A 15,923-nucleotide genomic window follows, 5' to 3' on the forward strand; every position below is an offset into this window, starting at 1 on the left:
TCCGACCTGAAAGCGTTCGAAGCGAAAGTAAAACCTTGTACACATATAAGGATTATTCAAATCTTAAAAGATTTTTTATCTTTGTCAGATGCCACACATAAAGATAAAAAATCGGGCATTTAAATTAACAGCTTTGGTCGTATTGTGTGTGAGGTCCCTCACAAACATAAAGATTATCATCTCAACACTGGTCAAGATTCCAGTCCTCCGTGAGAGACCTCTCGCGTGATTATTGATCTAATCAAAACCGGAAGGGGAAAAAACAAACAACTGAAACGACGAGACACACCACGGAAGACAACAAATGTGACGAACTGGAAGTAATGATGGTGCTTTGCGGACTACTTCTCCCACGAGCTGGTCCTCCATGGTAGAGTTCCACCGGACTTTGTGCTTCTGGTCGGACATGCTTTCTGATATGCTTGTTGTTTTTATAGGCGCACACTTCCGCCTTTTTCAGTTAGGGTGCCTCTTGATTGGCTACTTTGTTTGACGTCCTTGGTCGGGAAGGGGCAATATCGGGACAAAAACGGCCCGACTCTCCTTATGTGTGAACCAGGTTTAAACAACCAAAATGGCGGATAGTGATCAATTGTTTTTTATTTTGGTCCTCAAAACATTTTGACCTCCAGCAAACTTGCTTGTTAGCAATTTTGATCCATTTAGTGTTTGTATCTTGTTTCATAAGCATTCTATACAGTTTAGTAGTTGACCGTATAATTTCATGCAGGGAGATAGGGGCAAACTGTTTGTTTGTACGTTAAGTTATGTTGAATATTTATGAATGAAGAAAGCCATTTAGTTTTATACTCACGTAAATTGTGTTTTTGTTTGTTTGTTTGTTTTTTACTTTCACTCACTCGAACAAGCTTACATCATGTAAGCTACATGGTGGTCTCCCAGGGGGAGAAGTGAACCCACACCAACAGGCACCTAAGACAAGCGACGGTTCCACTCATCCACCCGGAGCCCCAAGTAAATTTTGTTTTATCATTCACGCCATTGTAGAGTGACGTCACTTGTCCGTCGGTGAAGTCGGGGTCCTTCTTTTTTTCCCACTTTAGCAAGTGGAATTTCCGAGTTCAAGGGGGTGTTTCCGTACACACTTCCTGGTTTGAACTCGGAAAAGTCCGACTTCTTCTGACCATCCTCGAATGCAGCATAAGTCATTTTTAAAAAGAGGATATGGGGTATATGCCATGGAAGAGGCGGGACTGTTTTTGCACATGAGCTTTGGTTTGCGACGTGTGCTTCCGACTTTGTGCCCCTCGGTTGCGCGTTCGCAACCCGGACCGGAATCAAAGCTCATGTGCAAAATCACGGAAGTCTTCCGTGGCATATACCCCATGGAATGTATACAGTACCTGTGAATATTGTTATCTTATCTGTAAACATGCGATGCTCACCATTGTGTTCAAGTAGTCAATGCATTTAAAGGATGCTAACCGTGAGCATGCCAATGTCATTTTTCAATACATGTAGCATTAAGCTAGCAGGCCATTCTTAATTAAACCAAAATCGTTGAAAAAAACAAAAACGTTAATAATATTTGATATTACTGTTACTGAGGCCCGAACAACATTGATTCTTTGAGGAAGAGGCCATTTTCAATATTTGACAGAATAAAATGAGAAGAAAATGTTTGAAAGTTATTATCTTTGTCTTATCAGCCAATTTTAAAAGAGCCTACATAGGCCGAGTTATCTGTCATGTTGCTATTATCATTAGTTTTGCTTGACTGACTGGGAGAAATCACAAGTTGTGACCGCTTTACACTGAGGTCTGTGGTGTTCATTTTGAATTCAATTACCAAATTTGGTTCCAAGCACGTCAAGAGTTTACTCCATCTTGATTTTGGTTCTTCAGTGAGTTGGCTGAATGCACATATGTTCCTTTGGTTAATAACAAGTGAAAGGTGGAGTTGAATGTATAGGAAGATCTTGTTTGAAATAGAGCGAAAGAGCGCAATAACAGGAGGTTGGAGCTTTATACAGGATCAGAGTTTAGCTCTTGACAACAAAATTGTTTCATTCTCCCGAGTTTCTCGGGCTTTAGCATTCAAGGTTACTTTACTTATGAGAGAGATGGTGTGTGCGTTATATACGTGTGTGTGTATGTGCGGCCATTTTTCTCCTTTTACGAGCATACGTCAGAACAGGCTGCTGAGTGTGTGCCTCGACTCTCCTCCCTCGACGTTCCGATGGAGGCCAACAGCAGACATCTTAGCATCCTTTTATTAATGTTCAGAGGAGATGCAGTGCACAGCAATTCAGCAATTAAATGTTTTTTTGTTTTGTTTTGTTTTGTTTTTTTTAACTGGGTTTTTGCCCACCTGCTGGCTGTGTTAAATGCCAGGCTGGCTCGTGCGGATAATGTGACAGATTACACCTGTCGCTTGATCTGCTGCTTTTATATGCGGAGCCTCGACTGGGTGTAATCCAAGGATTTGACATTAAGCAGGACGCAGTGAGCACGCATGAACACAGCTGCCTTAAAAAAAAAAAAAAGAAAAAGAAAAAAAAAAAGAAGCCTATCGCAGGCGGTTCGGTGGCACGCTGTACTTCTTTTTTTTTTAATTTTTTTTTTATTTTTTTAGCACTGAAACAGCTCGCAACACTTTCTAATCTAGAAAAACAAGCAAAGAAACAATTTACAGTCGTTCCTTGCCATATTGCGCCTCGCTTAATTGTATCAATGATTTTTTTTTACATCATATCGATTTCACTATAGCATATCGCGGTATTTTGCTATTATTATTTTTCTATACAGACTGTTACTATAGAGCAACAAGAGAAAAGTTACATCACGACACATCTACAGTAAACATTGTTAGCTAATTTAATTTAGCCTACTACTGCTAGCTAAGCAGAATGAATTGTGATTCCACGTCACTTTCAAGCTAATTATTGAACAAAGGTCACAAAATAAACAAGCTAAATCGCATAACGCAAAATGGCTAACGCTCTAGCCAGTTAGTAGCCTGCTAACTCTACAGTCAACAGGGAGCCGCCATGTTGGGCAATGCGCCCCTCTGCTGTTAACCAAAATTAATGTCAAAACTATGCTCATGAGTTGTATTAGCTATATGTGGAAGGTTGGCACTACTGTAAAAACATTAAATTGTTTGATGTATTGTTTTTAGTGTGTTTAATGTATTTAAAGGAACTGTGACAAGTTTGGACAACCCCAAACCGAACAATTGCGTCCACCTTCTCATCCGTTGCTCTCGTTCCTTCGCAGATTGCCTTTTTGTGACCGAATACTTCACCCGAACGCCTCGTAAGCTCAGTGCTTTCAACTCCTTCGCCAGTGTGGAACTGTTCCACTTCAATGTGCCTGACGACACCATGATGGCCGTATGGAACCTCATTACCTTCAAGGAACAAGGTGGCACTTTTGGAGACAGCTGCCCCAATCGCAATGTTACTGTGTAAGTCAGTCACACGTTTTTTGTTTGTTTGTTTGTTTGTTTGTTTTTAAATACTTTTAGTAAACTTTTAGTCTTTTGGACCAAAATGCTTTCTAATTTTGTTTTCTATTCTATAAGTGATACATATAGTACAGTTTTACTTTCCGCATAAGCTAATGACTTCACCTTAGCACTAGGGGTGTGCCAAAAAAATCTATTCTCTTAGGAATCGCGATTCTCATTTAGCACAATTCAGAATCTATTTTAAATGTCCCGAAATCGATTTTATATAAATTATTTTATACTGTCATTCCCTTGTTTGTGTACTGGGAAAGAGGTTCATGTTTTACCCGATTTGGCCACTTAGGGGCAGTGTGGTTCAGTGCGTTCTGATACACAGTTAAGTTGGAGCCACGTTATAGAGTAGAAGGAAAAAGTCACGATCAAGTAATGCCAATAAAAGTTGATTTTTTTTACCAGCATAGGAAGAGCATATGCCAGTGAGTAATGTTAAGATGCTTCTCTGTATACATTCCTTAAGTGTTTTGTATGACTAGCCATTCTTTTGAGGAATAAAAGTGTCCCGAGTAGCACGCTAATTAGCATTAGCCAGTCGGACTGTTGTAGGTGATGACAATTATATCTTTATTTCTAAAATGAAGCAGAAATCATTGTCAATCAAATCATTTTGAATCGAAAATCGATTCTGAATCGAATCGCAGACCCAAAAATCGGAATCGAATCGTGAGACAGTCAAAGATTCCCACCCCTAATTAGCACAGCAAAGCTAACTTTAGCCTGTAGAATAACATGAGGACTTGTTTTTAGCTTACCTTGGCGTAGATTGTGCAGGTGTCCTAATATTTTGACAAGTGAGTGACTGGCATTATTGTTGTTTACAAACCCAAGCAGGGAAGTAATCATGAAAAATGTCTTTGTGATTGACAGGTACTTCAGGTCCGGCGCTCCTCCGGTAATCAACCCCCTGAACACTCACTTCCCTCGGGATACGGTCGTCCCGGGATCCTTCACGGTGACTCTGACCTGGACGCTCCCGAACCGTACCACGGGGGCGTTCAACGTGACCAGCCCGCTCCCTGGGGACTGGTTCCTGGCTGCGCATTTACCCAAGGATGAAGGCAAGATCTCAGTCAAGGTAACGTTCATAACAAATAGCATCACAGCGTCGAGCCCGTCACGCATCGAGCGATGTGGCAGAACGCCACTGAACTGGTGCAGGGTTCTACATTGAGTTTTCATGAGTTTATCCAAAAAAATAAATATAAATGGGAGAAAAATACATAAATGACTAAAAATAAATAAATGACTAAATAAATAAATAAATAAATAATTGACTAAATAAATAAATGACTAAAAGTGAAAAGAAAAACGGCATAAAAAATATAATTTAAAAATTAAATACAAATGTATTTAATTATGTATATTTTTGCTTTTTTCATATATATATATATATATATATATATATATATATATATATACACACATATATATGTATATATATATTATATAATTATAATATATAATTATATTTTTTATATCCAATTTCATTTTCACTTTTAGTCGTTTATTTATTTATTTATTTAGTCATTTATTTATTTTCAATTTTGGCAGTTTTGGTCCTCCATACTAAGCCACATCCATTCGGTACTTCATAACAACATGCAAATGCTACTTTTAATATTCATGGTTGTGTATGGTCTGCATCATACACAAGTAGCTGCAAGATATGTGAGAGAGTCGCGCACATTTACACAACAGCTTTATAATACCGTAATTATGTCAAATGAATCCAGCTCCAAGGACAAAATTAGCCGTAATTGAATCATTTGTTGCTTAGTGCCAGCTCAATCACAGCTTGTGGTCACTATTTTGAATGTAAAGTCCCATCTGCAGACGTTATTCCGCAACGCACATGACCTCACTAATCAGAGGAACACAGCACGGCAACAGGTAGCCATAGTAACGCACGCCATGGTACAATAGTTTTCATAAATAAACCATTAAGATTATTAGTCACCGCGGAGCAGATGGCAGATTTGGGTTGATGATCTTTAATTTGAGATATTATAAGCTCATTATCTTGTGTATGGTGTATAAGTGTCAGGTGTTTTTGCCGCGGCGGTGGCCCGCTCATAGTCGCTCCTCTGACGACTAAAATAGGTCCACACTTGACTGCTTTTATGATCGGCTGTCATCGCCGCAGTGGCGTTCATAACGCTCTGGAGGGAGGCGCGTTAAGGATGTGACTGTGTAGTTATTATTTTTCATTCCATTTATGAGCTCTCTGCTGTGATTGGACGACCCAAGTGATAGATTGGCTGACCTATTGGCCAAAAACGTTCTCCCTTGCCCTCCAGATAGAAACATAATGATGCAGCATCAAAAACGTTATTGTTGAAGCTTGCAGTGGGGTGGATTATTATTTTTTTTAAACAAACACCAAAATGCTTCAAAATAAAAAGGTTTTGTCACACTTCCTCATTCAATTCAATGTACGTCGTGCTGCTTATTCTGTTGTGTGACTTGGTCACAAGGGGGCAGTATAAAGGCCAATTCATAGCTGTGATGCTTTCATTGCCTAGCTTAGCATTAACCTGAAGCTAGCGGACTAAAGATGATTGTGGTTATTTTAAATAGGCATGTAACGATAAGTGCGATATCGTGATATTAAAACTGCCACAATATCGTCGTCGTTATGTTCACGATATTTAAATGCAGCACATCTGTTAAAAAAGGCAGGTCGATTTCCATTCGTGCAGTTCTAGCACCCTCTCGTGGCCAGTTTTTTCGTGCAATTTAAGTTTCATTAGGGATGTTTTGGCCCTTCTATTTTTAAAATCGACACTAATTGTCAGATAACGGGGAACGTAATATGCCTGTGAAGCAAGTCATTATGTGGAGGAACTCAATGTGTTCGTGCATTAACAACATAACATAATAATAATAACATAATAATAATAAAACAATAATAATAACATAACATTGATGTTACGTACAAAAGCACAATCTTGTGCTTTTTTTTTTTTTAGTATGAGCTCATTCTTTTTACAATATTGTGACCTTTTTTAAATATCACCAACCTCCCCACAATATCGTGATAATTATCGTATCGTGAGCTTCATATCGTGATAATATCGTATCATGATGTTTGGATATCGTTACATCCCTAATTTTAAATATACAAAGTATATTTCTCTCTCAACTGAGAGTAGCAATAAACAGTTTGAAGCCCGTTATTTATTTATTTATTTATTTATTTATTTATTTATTTATTTATTTATTTATTTAATTCTGACACTGCCACCTCACAGTGCTCGAATCTCAAGTTGTATCAAAAGATTACTGTATACTTAAAAAAGAAAAAAAAATGTCCTGATGGTCTCACTACATCACAGATGTTCACCTCTAGCAGGTGGGTGTCGAACGTATTCCCCATGATGGATGGGGGTTCAAAGTATTCCTTGCACAGCCTCAGGTTCCCCTTTGGTCACTTGCCTTTCCTTCACCTGAAAAAAAAAGAAAGAAAATCCTCACGACTGATGTATTGAAAGAGATTAGTATTCTGGCTTGTGCTGCAGAAACTAAAGAGGCAGAACCGTGTCTGAAGAGTTTTTCTTCATCTCATCGCGTCCGTCTGCGTGGTCACATCAACACCAGCTGATTTCCATTGCAGGCAATTTACCTGCCGCCGCCTCTGTGCTTGCTTGTCCTTTTCTTTTGTGGTCTCCAGCGGCCGACGTAAAATACCTCCGCAGAACACACAGAAAAAATCATGAATGTCATCGGAAATTGCCTAAGACGTGCAATTGGCTCTGTTTGGGGACGCCAATGACACAAGGCGGAGATGGAAAACTTATAGTTTTTTTTTTTTTCTAAATTCTGCTATCTGAGGCCATTTTCCACCCGGCGAGGAATAAGGCATATACGCTTGCTTGCGCACACACATATAAAGTGTAATAAATCCTGCAGTAGTCATCTGTAATATGAAAAAAAAAAGTTTGTAGGTGTTAGTGCACACTCAACATCTCCTTGGCCATTCATGTGTCATTCGCTCTACAGTTTGAACATCATTGACTAAAACAAGTTATAAACCATCACGTCAAATTTTTGCTCTCAACACAAAGCAAAAAACAAACAAAAAAATCACGAGACGGCTCATAACTCAACAGCCTTATTGTATCTGTATTAATGTTGTAATTATTTCAAAGATTCAGGCATAGATTAATAACAATTAATTTAAGTATAGTGATAAAGTAGGAAAATTGTTACAATAAACATGCTAAATCTACCAACACCGCCAATGTTTTAAAGGCCCCACATGACACTCCTGGGATGGCCCTTCTACTGCCTGACTAAATATCATGACTAGCACTGAACAAATAGAAAATAGTGAAGATAAAAGTGTAGAATTATTCAGAAAACTACTGAAAAGCCACAACCATGTTCATTCTTTTTAGTATGGTAATGTAGCTAGTTCTTTGGTCATGTCATAGCTTTTTGTGCTAAAATTAGCTGCAGCGTCTGCGTTAGCAAGATCAGAGGTGTTGTTCCTTCACACTCCATGTCGCCTAGTCATTCATGTTTGTGTCATTTATTTTTACAGTTTCAACCTCATTGACTAAAACTAGCCTGGCACATAATGGTGCCATTTAACACTGTCTGGTTTAACGGCTTATCAGCCCAGCGTGCCACCTCCTGATTACCCATCATGCAAAGCTCGGCGTTCAATGAGGGATTTAATGGGAGGCGATATGAGATGTGAAAGATATCGACTGTGTAGCCGAGCGTCTGGCCATCCGTCTTTGTTCTGGTTGCCCTGATAAACAATGAGACCCTTATTAGTGCCACAACAATACCGACACAGGCTCACCCAAACCCCCCCTCCACCTCACTTAAATGTTGATTATTTATTTGTTGGGTCATTTGGTAGTTTTGTGATTCACATAGCTGACTTAGGTGCATCTGGCATTCGTGATGTTACCATAGTTCAAAGGATTACAATTGCTGTACAAAATATATGGCCTAATAAAAAGGATATTTCATGTTGTCATTCGTCATTGTCATGTAGTTTTAGTTGGCTTCACAAAGATGGATTGATAGATGAAGGTTAGTGATGATATAGTGAGCTAGCTAGCTAAGATGTTGAGATAGATAGATGGATGGATGGATGGATGGATGGATGGATGGATAGATAGATAGATAGATAGATAATAGTTTAAGGTTCATAGGAAATCTTTAGCATTATTAGCTTAACATGCTAATATTAGCAAACAGGCTCGCTGGGATAGCGTTAGCTTTTCGAGTACTTAGCTACTGAAAACTGAGAGGTGAATACATCGATAATTAAAGATTCTTAGGTAAATTTGAACAACATTTTTATTTTATATTTTCAATGAGCTAATAGTCACAACAGGGACTGGCAGGATTGATGGACGGATGGACAAAAAGGTAGATGAAAATGTAATTTATGTAATTGGAGGCCTTCAAAAGTCACTCAAGTGGCGCTTGGAAATTTGAAGGCTAACCGGCAGGGTGTAATCAACCAAAGGGTCACTAATGACACGCCACATAATCATGACTACAGAGAGAGGAGGGCGAGTGATCACTTGACAGGAACTAAAGACCTCAATGGGCATTCACACCTGTCCCACTTGTGACGCTCTGTTCCCTTTCAAACTAATTTGCCGGCTGATCGTGCGAGGAGACTGCCGGCTTGGTGTCACAGATTGACGTACATGACACTTTAATGGGACGTCGCAGCAGCACCGAGTGTAATGGAGGGTTGCACGTTTCACTGGTTGGCTCGCTGGAGGGACGGGGTCCCCAAATGTGTTATTAATCCCTGAGACAGACTTTACGCTCACATGCTTTTGGCGGCAGATGGTCTGAATAATAACGATCTTCCTCTTGCCATTTTTTAAAGTCCTGCACAATTTATAAGATGTCATTGAAATCCAGTCTGTCTGTGTGGGTTTTGGTGTAGGGTCTGTCTGAGGAGTGCCAGTACCTGTTTCAACCTCAGCTCATTGTCCAGAGGCTTGTTGGGATTGCGGTGCTGTATCCGGGATATTTCATTGACCAGATGATCCCTGCTCACAACAGATCTGCTCTTTACAAGTAAGTCCACTAAGGTTGAATGATTCTGAAAAATAGTCTCATTGTGATGCCCTCCCGTCAATATTGTGATTGCGAATTTAAATGCTATTTTGTTAAGATCGTCTTCCGATGTATTTCTTAAGTGCTTTATGGTGGCAGTTGACTCAATTCATTTCACAAGTAGCCGTTTGGCATATAAAATTAGTAAATATTCTTCACAACAGAATTTAATGCAACTCTCAGATGAAGGTTACTGACAAACTAAACAAGCACATAGCATCTGCTAACTTCATGCTAACATACAATAGCAAACTCCACAGGCTAACAATTAGCATCTATGTTGCGGTGTTGTTATCCTTTTATAAGTAATATTTAAAAAAAAGTCTTCTGCTTAACATCCCTATAAAAGTTTCTATACATTTCCGGGAAATTGGCCGCTCTCTTTTTGTGACCTAATGTCACATCATTCTGCACTTTGAGGAAAATGTAAAAATAAAACCTTATTTGCCTCAGTTGGCTCCCCGAGCTTATTACTGTAGTCTAGGAGTGCAACTTGTTCATTAAAAAAATGCAATTTTCTCTACTGCTTTATTGATTTTGCCTCCTGTAAAAGTGAAGTGTCAGAGGAGCAATGTGATGTATTTTACATTTGCTTTTTAATGATGTTTTTGGTCCAGTAAGTCAGTGTTGTGATGACTTTTCCCAAGATATTTGATCTATTGCTAGATGAGTCTGCCTGGGAAGTTTATTCTTTTGTTTTTTTAATACTTAAGACTCTTTTAGTGTTTTTATTAATTTAGATCTAACTTAATCCACCAGGAAGAATATATTTTAATTGCTTTTGTTTCATTTGCATTTTTTTCCACCTTTTTCCCAATAGCTTTCAGGCCTGAAGATGCACAATTCGATACTGATTCATTTTAGTAAAAAACAACAAATTAATTAATAAACAATATAATAAAGTAGTCAATAAACAAAAAAATAACACAATAGAGAGCCTACCATCCACCATGAACTATCCATTGTCTAACTATTAATGCTAACTGTTAGCAACTGTTATTGGGCGTTTTGCTTTGCTCGTTAACAGACATTTGGAAAGCAAAGCAACTGTATGTCGTTTTAAATACACAAGGTCTCTTTGTTTTATGTTTAGCGTTATGTTCCCTGTGATTGGCTCCCGCCTAACGTCAGCTACAATATAAGCTACAGCTCACATGCAAACCTGAGGACAAGCACAATAAAAAAGATTCAATGGATGCTGTTCACTGAACAGCGACGTTACAACTCAGTGACTGTGCTGCATCCTCTCATGTGAAACCTACACTGATAATACCGTTCTCTAAAATGCATTTGTGTGTTTGTTTGTGCATGTGTGCAGAGTGTTTGTGCCCAATTACATATCAAAGGTGAAAGTTCAGCTGTTGAACTGCGGCGTTAAGAACAAGAGCGGCGACACTTGTCCCGTGGTGTTGAAGCTAAGAGCGCGGGCGCCCCCCGTGCACAACTCGAGTGCCCTCGACTGCCGAGAGTGGAGCCCCTGCGAGCTGGATGCCTCGGTGCCCGCCTGGGAGCGATGGTACTACATCCTGGTGGAGAGATACCTCACCAACGCCAACGTCTACTTCCGCATCGGCGTGCAGGTTACAGGTGAGCGCCATGTCGAGCAGTGTCATGCGGTTTCAATGCAAACACTCGACTGTCTCAGTTTACTGAGTAGTATGCTTTGAACAATATTGACCCTATTATACACATCGGACAACATCGTTGGTACCCCTCTGTTGTTTTCACAGAAATAACTTGACAAATGTAATAATAAACAAACATTGAATAAACAATAACCAATGAAAATTAGATATTTATTATAATGAAACAATCCTGGACAAAAATGATGGTACCCCACTGCATGTCTGACTAAGGTGTGTCTTCTAATTAGCATCACAGGTGTCTTCAAAATTGTAATCAGTCAGTCGGTCAGAGGAAGTGAAGCAGTGAGTGGTCTGAGGACATTAGAATGAATATGAGACCATCTCCAAACAGCTTGATGTGAAAATTGATGAGAAATTGAAGAGATGGACAATAGAAAACGGTAACAAAAGAGCCCAGAACAAACTCCAAAGAAGTTAAAGGTGAACTCCAAGGTCAAGTACATCAGTTTTAGATGTCCAATGAAGACACTTCTGTTGAAAAAAAGCAAGAATTTGTCCAACTGCATTTAAACATGAACAAACATCTCAAAATGGAGCATTATTAACACTGTAAAGGCACAATTTTGGTTACTGCTCTTTATGGGATCATTTGTCCAACTTTTCTGATGCACCTCGTACGTTTGACTCACTGCAAAATGGTTGATTTTGCTATTTATACATTTTAATTTGAGTAAAATGAACATAAAACATCTGGAAACACAACTCCAAAATTCCTAATTTAGATGAAATTTGATCCAAAATACCCACAAAATATTTTTGGGTGCCCACCAAGTCCCCCTCCAAAGAGCAAAAAAAAACCCCCAAAAAGCAAAACAAAACAGCGAGTCAATATAAAGTTCCCAACAGGGCATAAATACACATTAATTATTAACATTGTGACTATTCTCAGCTCAAATAGTGTTTATTATTTATCATCCTCATTATTTTCAAATGCTGCTCTTGTTTGTTTCTATAAACCTTTAGTGGCCATAACTGTGGCATAAGCCAAAGTAGATGCTGGCAAATTGTAACAAAAAATTGTTTGGTTTGGCTTTCAGTTTTTTCCCAACCAAACTCCAAAAAAGCATCCAGACCCAGTGGGCCTATTAGGGGGCTCTTTCCTGAATGGTTTGTTCCCCCCCCCCCAAAAAAGGGGGGGTGGGGGGTCTTCAATACTTGGTTCCTCACTAAAAGTGCTACATGTTGTTTTTATCTTACAAAGAGCAGAGATGTTGCGCGCTTGCAGCCCTGTGGGGGGGCTGAGAAGTCTGCGGGAAGTCCGTTTCCCTCCCTCTCTTCCACATTGTACTACAGTGCACCTTGTCACCATGGCAACTCCGGCACTAATTATTCACAGTATGTCTTTTCCCTGCTGGACCGGCCTGATCTTACTTGACCTTTTGTGGGCTTAAATTGAAGAACCCTTCAGGATCATCCAGCGTATTGTTGGAGTGCTTACACTTTTCCTAACAGGAAGTGGTGAAACGAGGCTGCTCTTTATTATTTATTATTGTTGTTTTTGCAGCACATTCCACGCAGGTTGTGGCCTCAGTAGAGAATTTGGCATTGAAGAGAGTTGATTTGATGGCTTTTGAGATGTGTGTGAGCCAAATGTTTGGATTATGAATAGTATGGAGCTTTTTACGCAACCCCCTCCTGTTTATAGCCGCTCACATATACACACTAGATTTGGTTCTGTGTCTTTTATTTATAATGACCGAAGCCAAAAATATGTAACATTTAAGTGTTTTATGTTTCAGCCGCCTGAACAAACGACTTAAAGCCATGCATAGACAACATTTGTTCAAAGCAGGCAGGGCTTCAACAACCTTAGCAATTTTTTTCCCCCTGGGTAACGTCTGCTGTTTGATTGTTGCCGTCCACGACCGACCATTTTTTGCAATGGCTCGCTTTGTGCTCAGTGAAAGCGCACTGCTCGCAATTACTGTGAATCTCTGTCTCATTAAAAAGCTTCCTGTTTACATAGTAGAAGCCCGCCGAAGGGGATGATCTGCAAACGACTCTTTTCTGCAAAGCGCGCCTTAATACTGCAAGTACAATAACCCGGGATGTTATTGCCTGTTTGTGTAGGACTTGCTATGGATTACCACCCCCGCCTCCACTCTCCCGCCTACCACGGCGCCTCAAGTCAACTGGCATGGAACACTCCGGAAGTTGCAAAACATTAGCAAACCTCATGACTTTACTATAAAAAAATAAAAAAATACAGTGGTGCTTTGTGATCGGTGTGACCCGACTTGTACATTTTTCGGGATACAAGCTGACATTTGGTAGTAAACTTAAGTCAACTCACTTCACGATATACACACAGTAAATTATGTAGAGTAAATTTTACTCTAAAGTGAGTCTATTTGGTCCCACTCGAAAAGGAGTAAAATTTACACATGGAAGAGAGCAACATGTTCAGAGTAAATTTTATTCAAATATTCAAAGTATTTTCTCTTTGTACAATAGAATTGGCCTATCCCTTCACAAAAAAATAAAAAAAATAAAAAAAATATATATATATGCGGTAGTCTAGTGGTTAGCACGTCTGCTTCCCAGTTCTGAGGTCTCCGGTTCGAGTCCAGGCTCGGACCTTCCTGGGTGGAGTTTGCATGTTCTCCCCGTGCCCGCGTGGGTCTTCTCCGGGTACTCCGGTCTCCTCCCACATTCCAAAGACATGCATGGCAGGTTAATTGGGCGCTCCGAATTGTCACTAGGTGTGGATGGTTGTTCGTCTCTGTGTGCCCTGCGATGGGTTGGCAACCAGTCCAGGGTGTCCCCCGCCTACTGCCCAGAGCCAGCTGAGATAGGCGCCAGCAGCCCCCGCGACCCTTGTGAGGAATAAGCGGTCAAGAAAATGGATGGATATATATATCTATATATATATATATATATATATATATATATATATATATATATATATATATATATATATATATATATATATATACTAAAAACTTAAAAAAAAAACGAGTAAAGCTATTTTGTCTTAGATATTCTAAGTAAATTTGAGAAGGAAATCTTTTGAGTTCATTTTACTAGTTCATTTAAAAAAAACAAAGTTACACAAGGGTTGAGGAACGAACTCACTACCCTCAGCTTGGGAGACTGCCTCTCTACCACCTGAGCTATGCCACTGCTACTGTTTGCTAATATCCAAAAGGAGACCAAAAACGACGGCGGTACAAAGATTCCAGCTGACATGAGCGGTATACTAACACACAGTAGCAGCGGCATGGCTCAGGGAGTAGATTGGTTGTCACCCAACCTGAAGTTGTGGATTTATCCCTCAACCCTTGAGTGATTTTTTTAATTTTTTATTTTTTAAATAAACTAGTAACATTTAGTCAAAATCTCTCCTTGCAAAATTGACTTAAAATTTCTGAGTGAATAATCTCTAATAAAATACTTTGAGTAAAATTTACTCTGTTTAGAGTGGCACCATATAAATTCTGTTTTGAGTCAAATTGACTTTCAATGAAATCATTCATCAGGTGTTTGAATCCCTTCTGTCCTCTTTAGACTGCACCAAGTCCAACGCATCCAAGGGGCAGCCCCCGGCCAGCTCGTCCATGAACATGCCGCAGTCGTTCGGCACGGCGATGGCGCTCTCCTTGTCCGACAGCCTGGCGGCGGCAGCGGCGGCCCCGGGGGGCCCGTGGTACAACGCCACTCGCCTGCACGCCTCAGGGGACAGCGTGGTCTACCTGGCACCCCCAACCGACACCAACAAGTGCTGGCCCATCCGCCCGACCCTTCGCAACGAGCTGGACACGTTCTCAGTGCACTTCTACGTCTTCTTCGGGCCAAACATTTCCATCCCGCCTGACAGAGCGGCCGTGTTCGCCATCAACCTCATGCCCGTTTTAGACAGCGGCGGCGTTCTCAACATGGAGCTCAAGCTCAACATGGTGAGTGTTTCTGTGTTGATTTTATATGAAAACATATTGAGGGGAAAATGACTGTTAAGACAATTCTCGCACTCCTTCTTTTAGTTTATTAATCATACACATTTGCAATTGGAATAACAGAATATGAAATTTGTGAGTATTTTATGGTGACAATCGGAGCTCTAACAAAAACTAACATTTGACCCATTTTGGAAAATCTGTTAATCATTTTTTCCTCCAACTTTTATTTTGAATATTTAAAATGACAATAAAACAAAAGAGTGTAATTTAACAATTGTGTCAAAAACAAAGAATAAACAAAGACATTTAAGTTATTCCACAAAACAAGCATGAAATTTCACTGTTTTCGTTCTCCATAAATAATAATGACTTCAAATAAACTCATTTACAAAAGAAAAGACTTACTGTTCGAAATGGAATCGGATGAAGCAACTGCTTATCTAGTCCTATCCCGATTTTACCTCACTTATGACTTTATTTGCAGAACAATAATAACGGTCAAGAAATTGTGTACTGTAATGATTTGAGATGAATTCAATTACTGCTGTGTATTGAATAAAACAGTGTTTCTCAAAGTGTGGTACGAGTACCACTGGTGGTACGCTGCCTCCCTCAAGTGGTACGTGAAGAAATGACTGAATTAGATCTACAAAATTTCTGTAAATTCTAGTATAGTATTTAAGAGACTTTTGGAGATTTTTGGGGTATTTAGGTAACTTTTAGGTAGTTCTTCATAAATTTAAGAGTACAGTGGAGCCCCGTGTGCTGTAGTTCAGCACCCACACTTTGAACGAA

The 15,923-nt window shown here is 39.6% G+C and overlaps 1 protein-coding gene across 2 annotated transcripts in view; it reads left to right on the forward strand.

The window, feature by feature from the left end:
* Positions 1-15,923, forward strand: part of tmem8b (transmembrane protein 8B) — a 48,439-nt gene that overhangs the window by 4,645 nt on the left and 27,871 nt on the right. For both annotated transcript variants that reach the window (XM_077522545.1, XM_077522546.1), the window contains exons 2-6: positions 3,241-3,430; positions 4,358-4,565; positions 9,414-9,547; positions 10,905-11,173; positions 14,740-15,128. In XM_077522545.1, the coding sequence (XP_077378671.1) occupies positions 3,241-3,430; positions 4,358-4,565; positions 9,414-9,547; positions 10,905-11,173; positions 14,740-15,128 (1,190 nt within the window). The remainder of the gene's footprint in view (positions 1-3,240; positions 3,431-4,357; positions 4,566-9,413; positions 9,548-10,904; positions 11,174-14,739; positions 15,129-15,923) is intronic.

Source organism: Festucalex cinctus, chromosome 5, assembly GCF_051991245.1.
Source record: "Festucalex cinctus isolate MCC-2025b chromosome 5, RoL_Fcin_1.0, whole genome shotgun sequence".
Classification (NCBI taxonomy): Eukaryota; Metazoa; Chordata; class Actinopteri; order Syngnathiformes; family Syngnathidae; genus Festucalex; species Festucalex cinctus.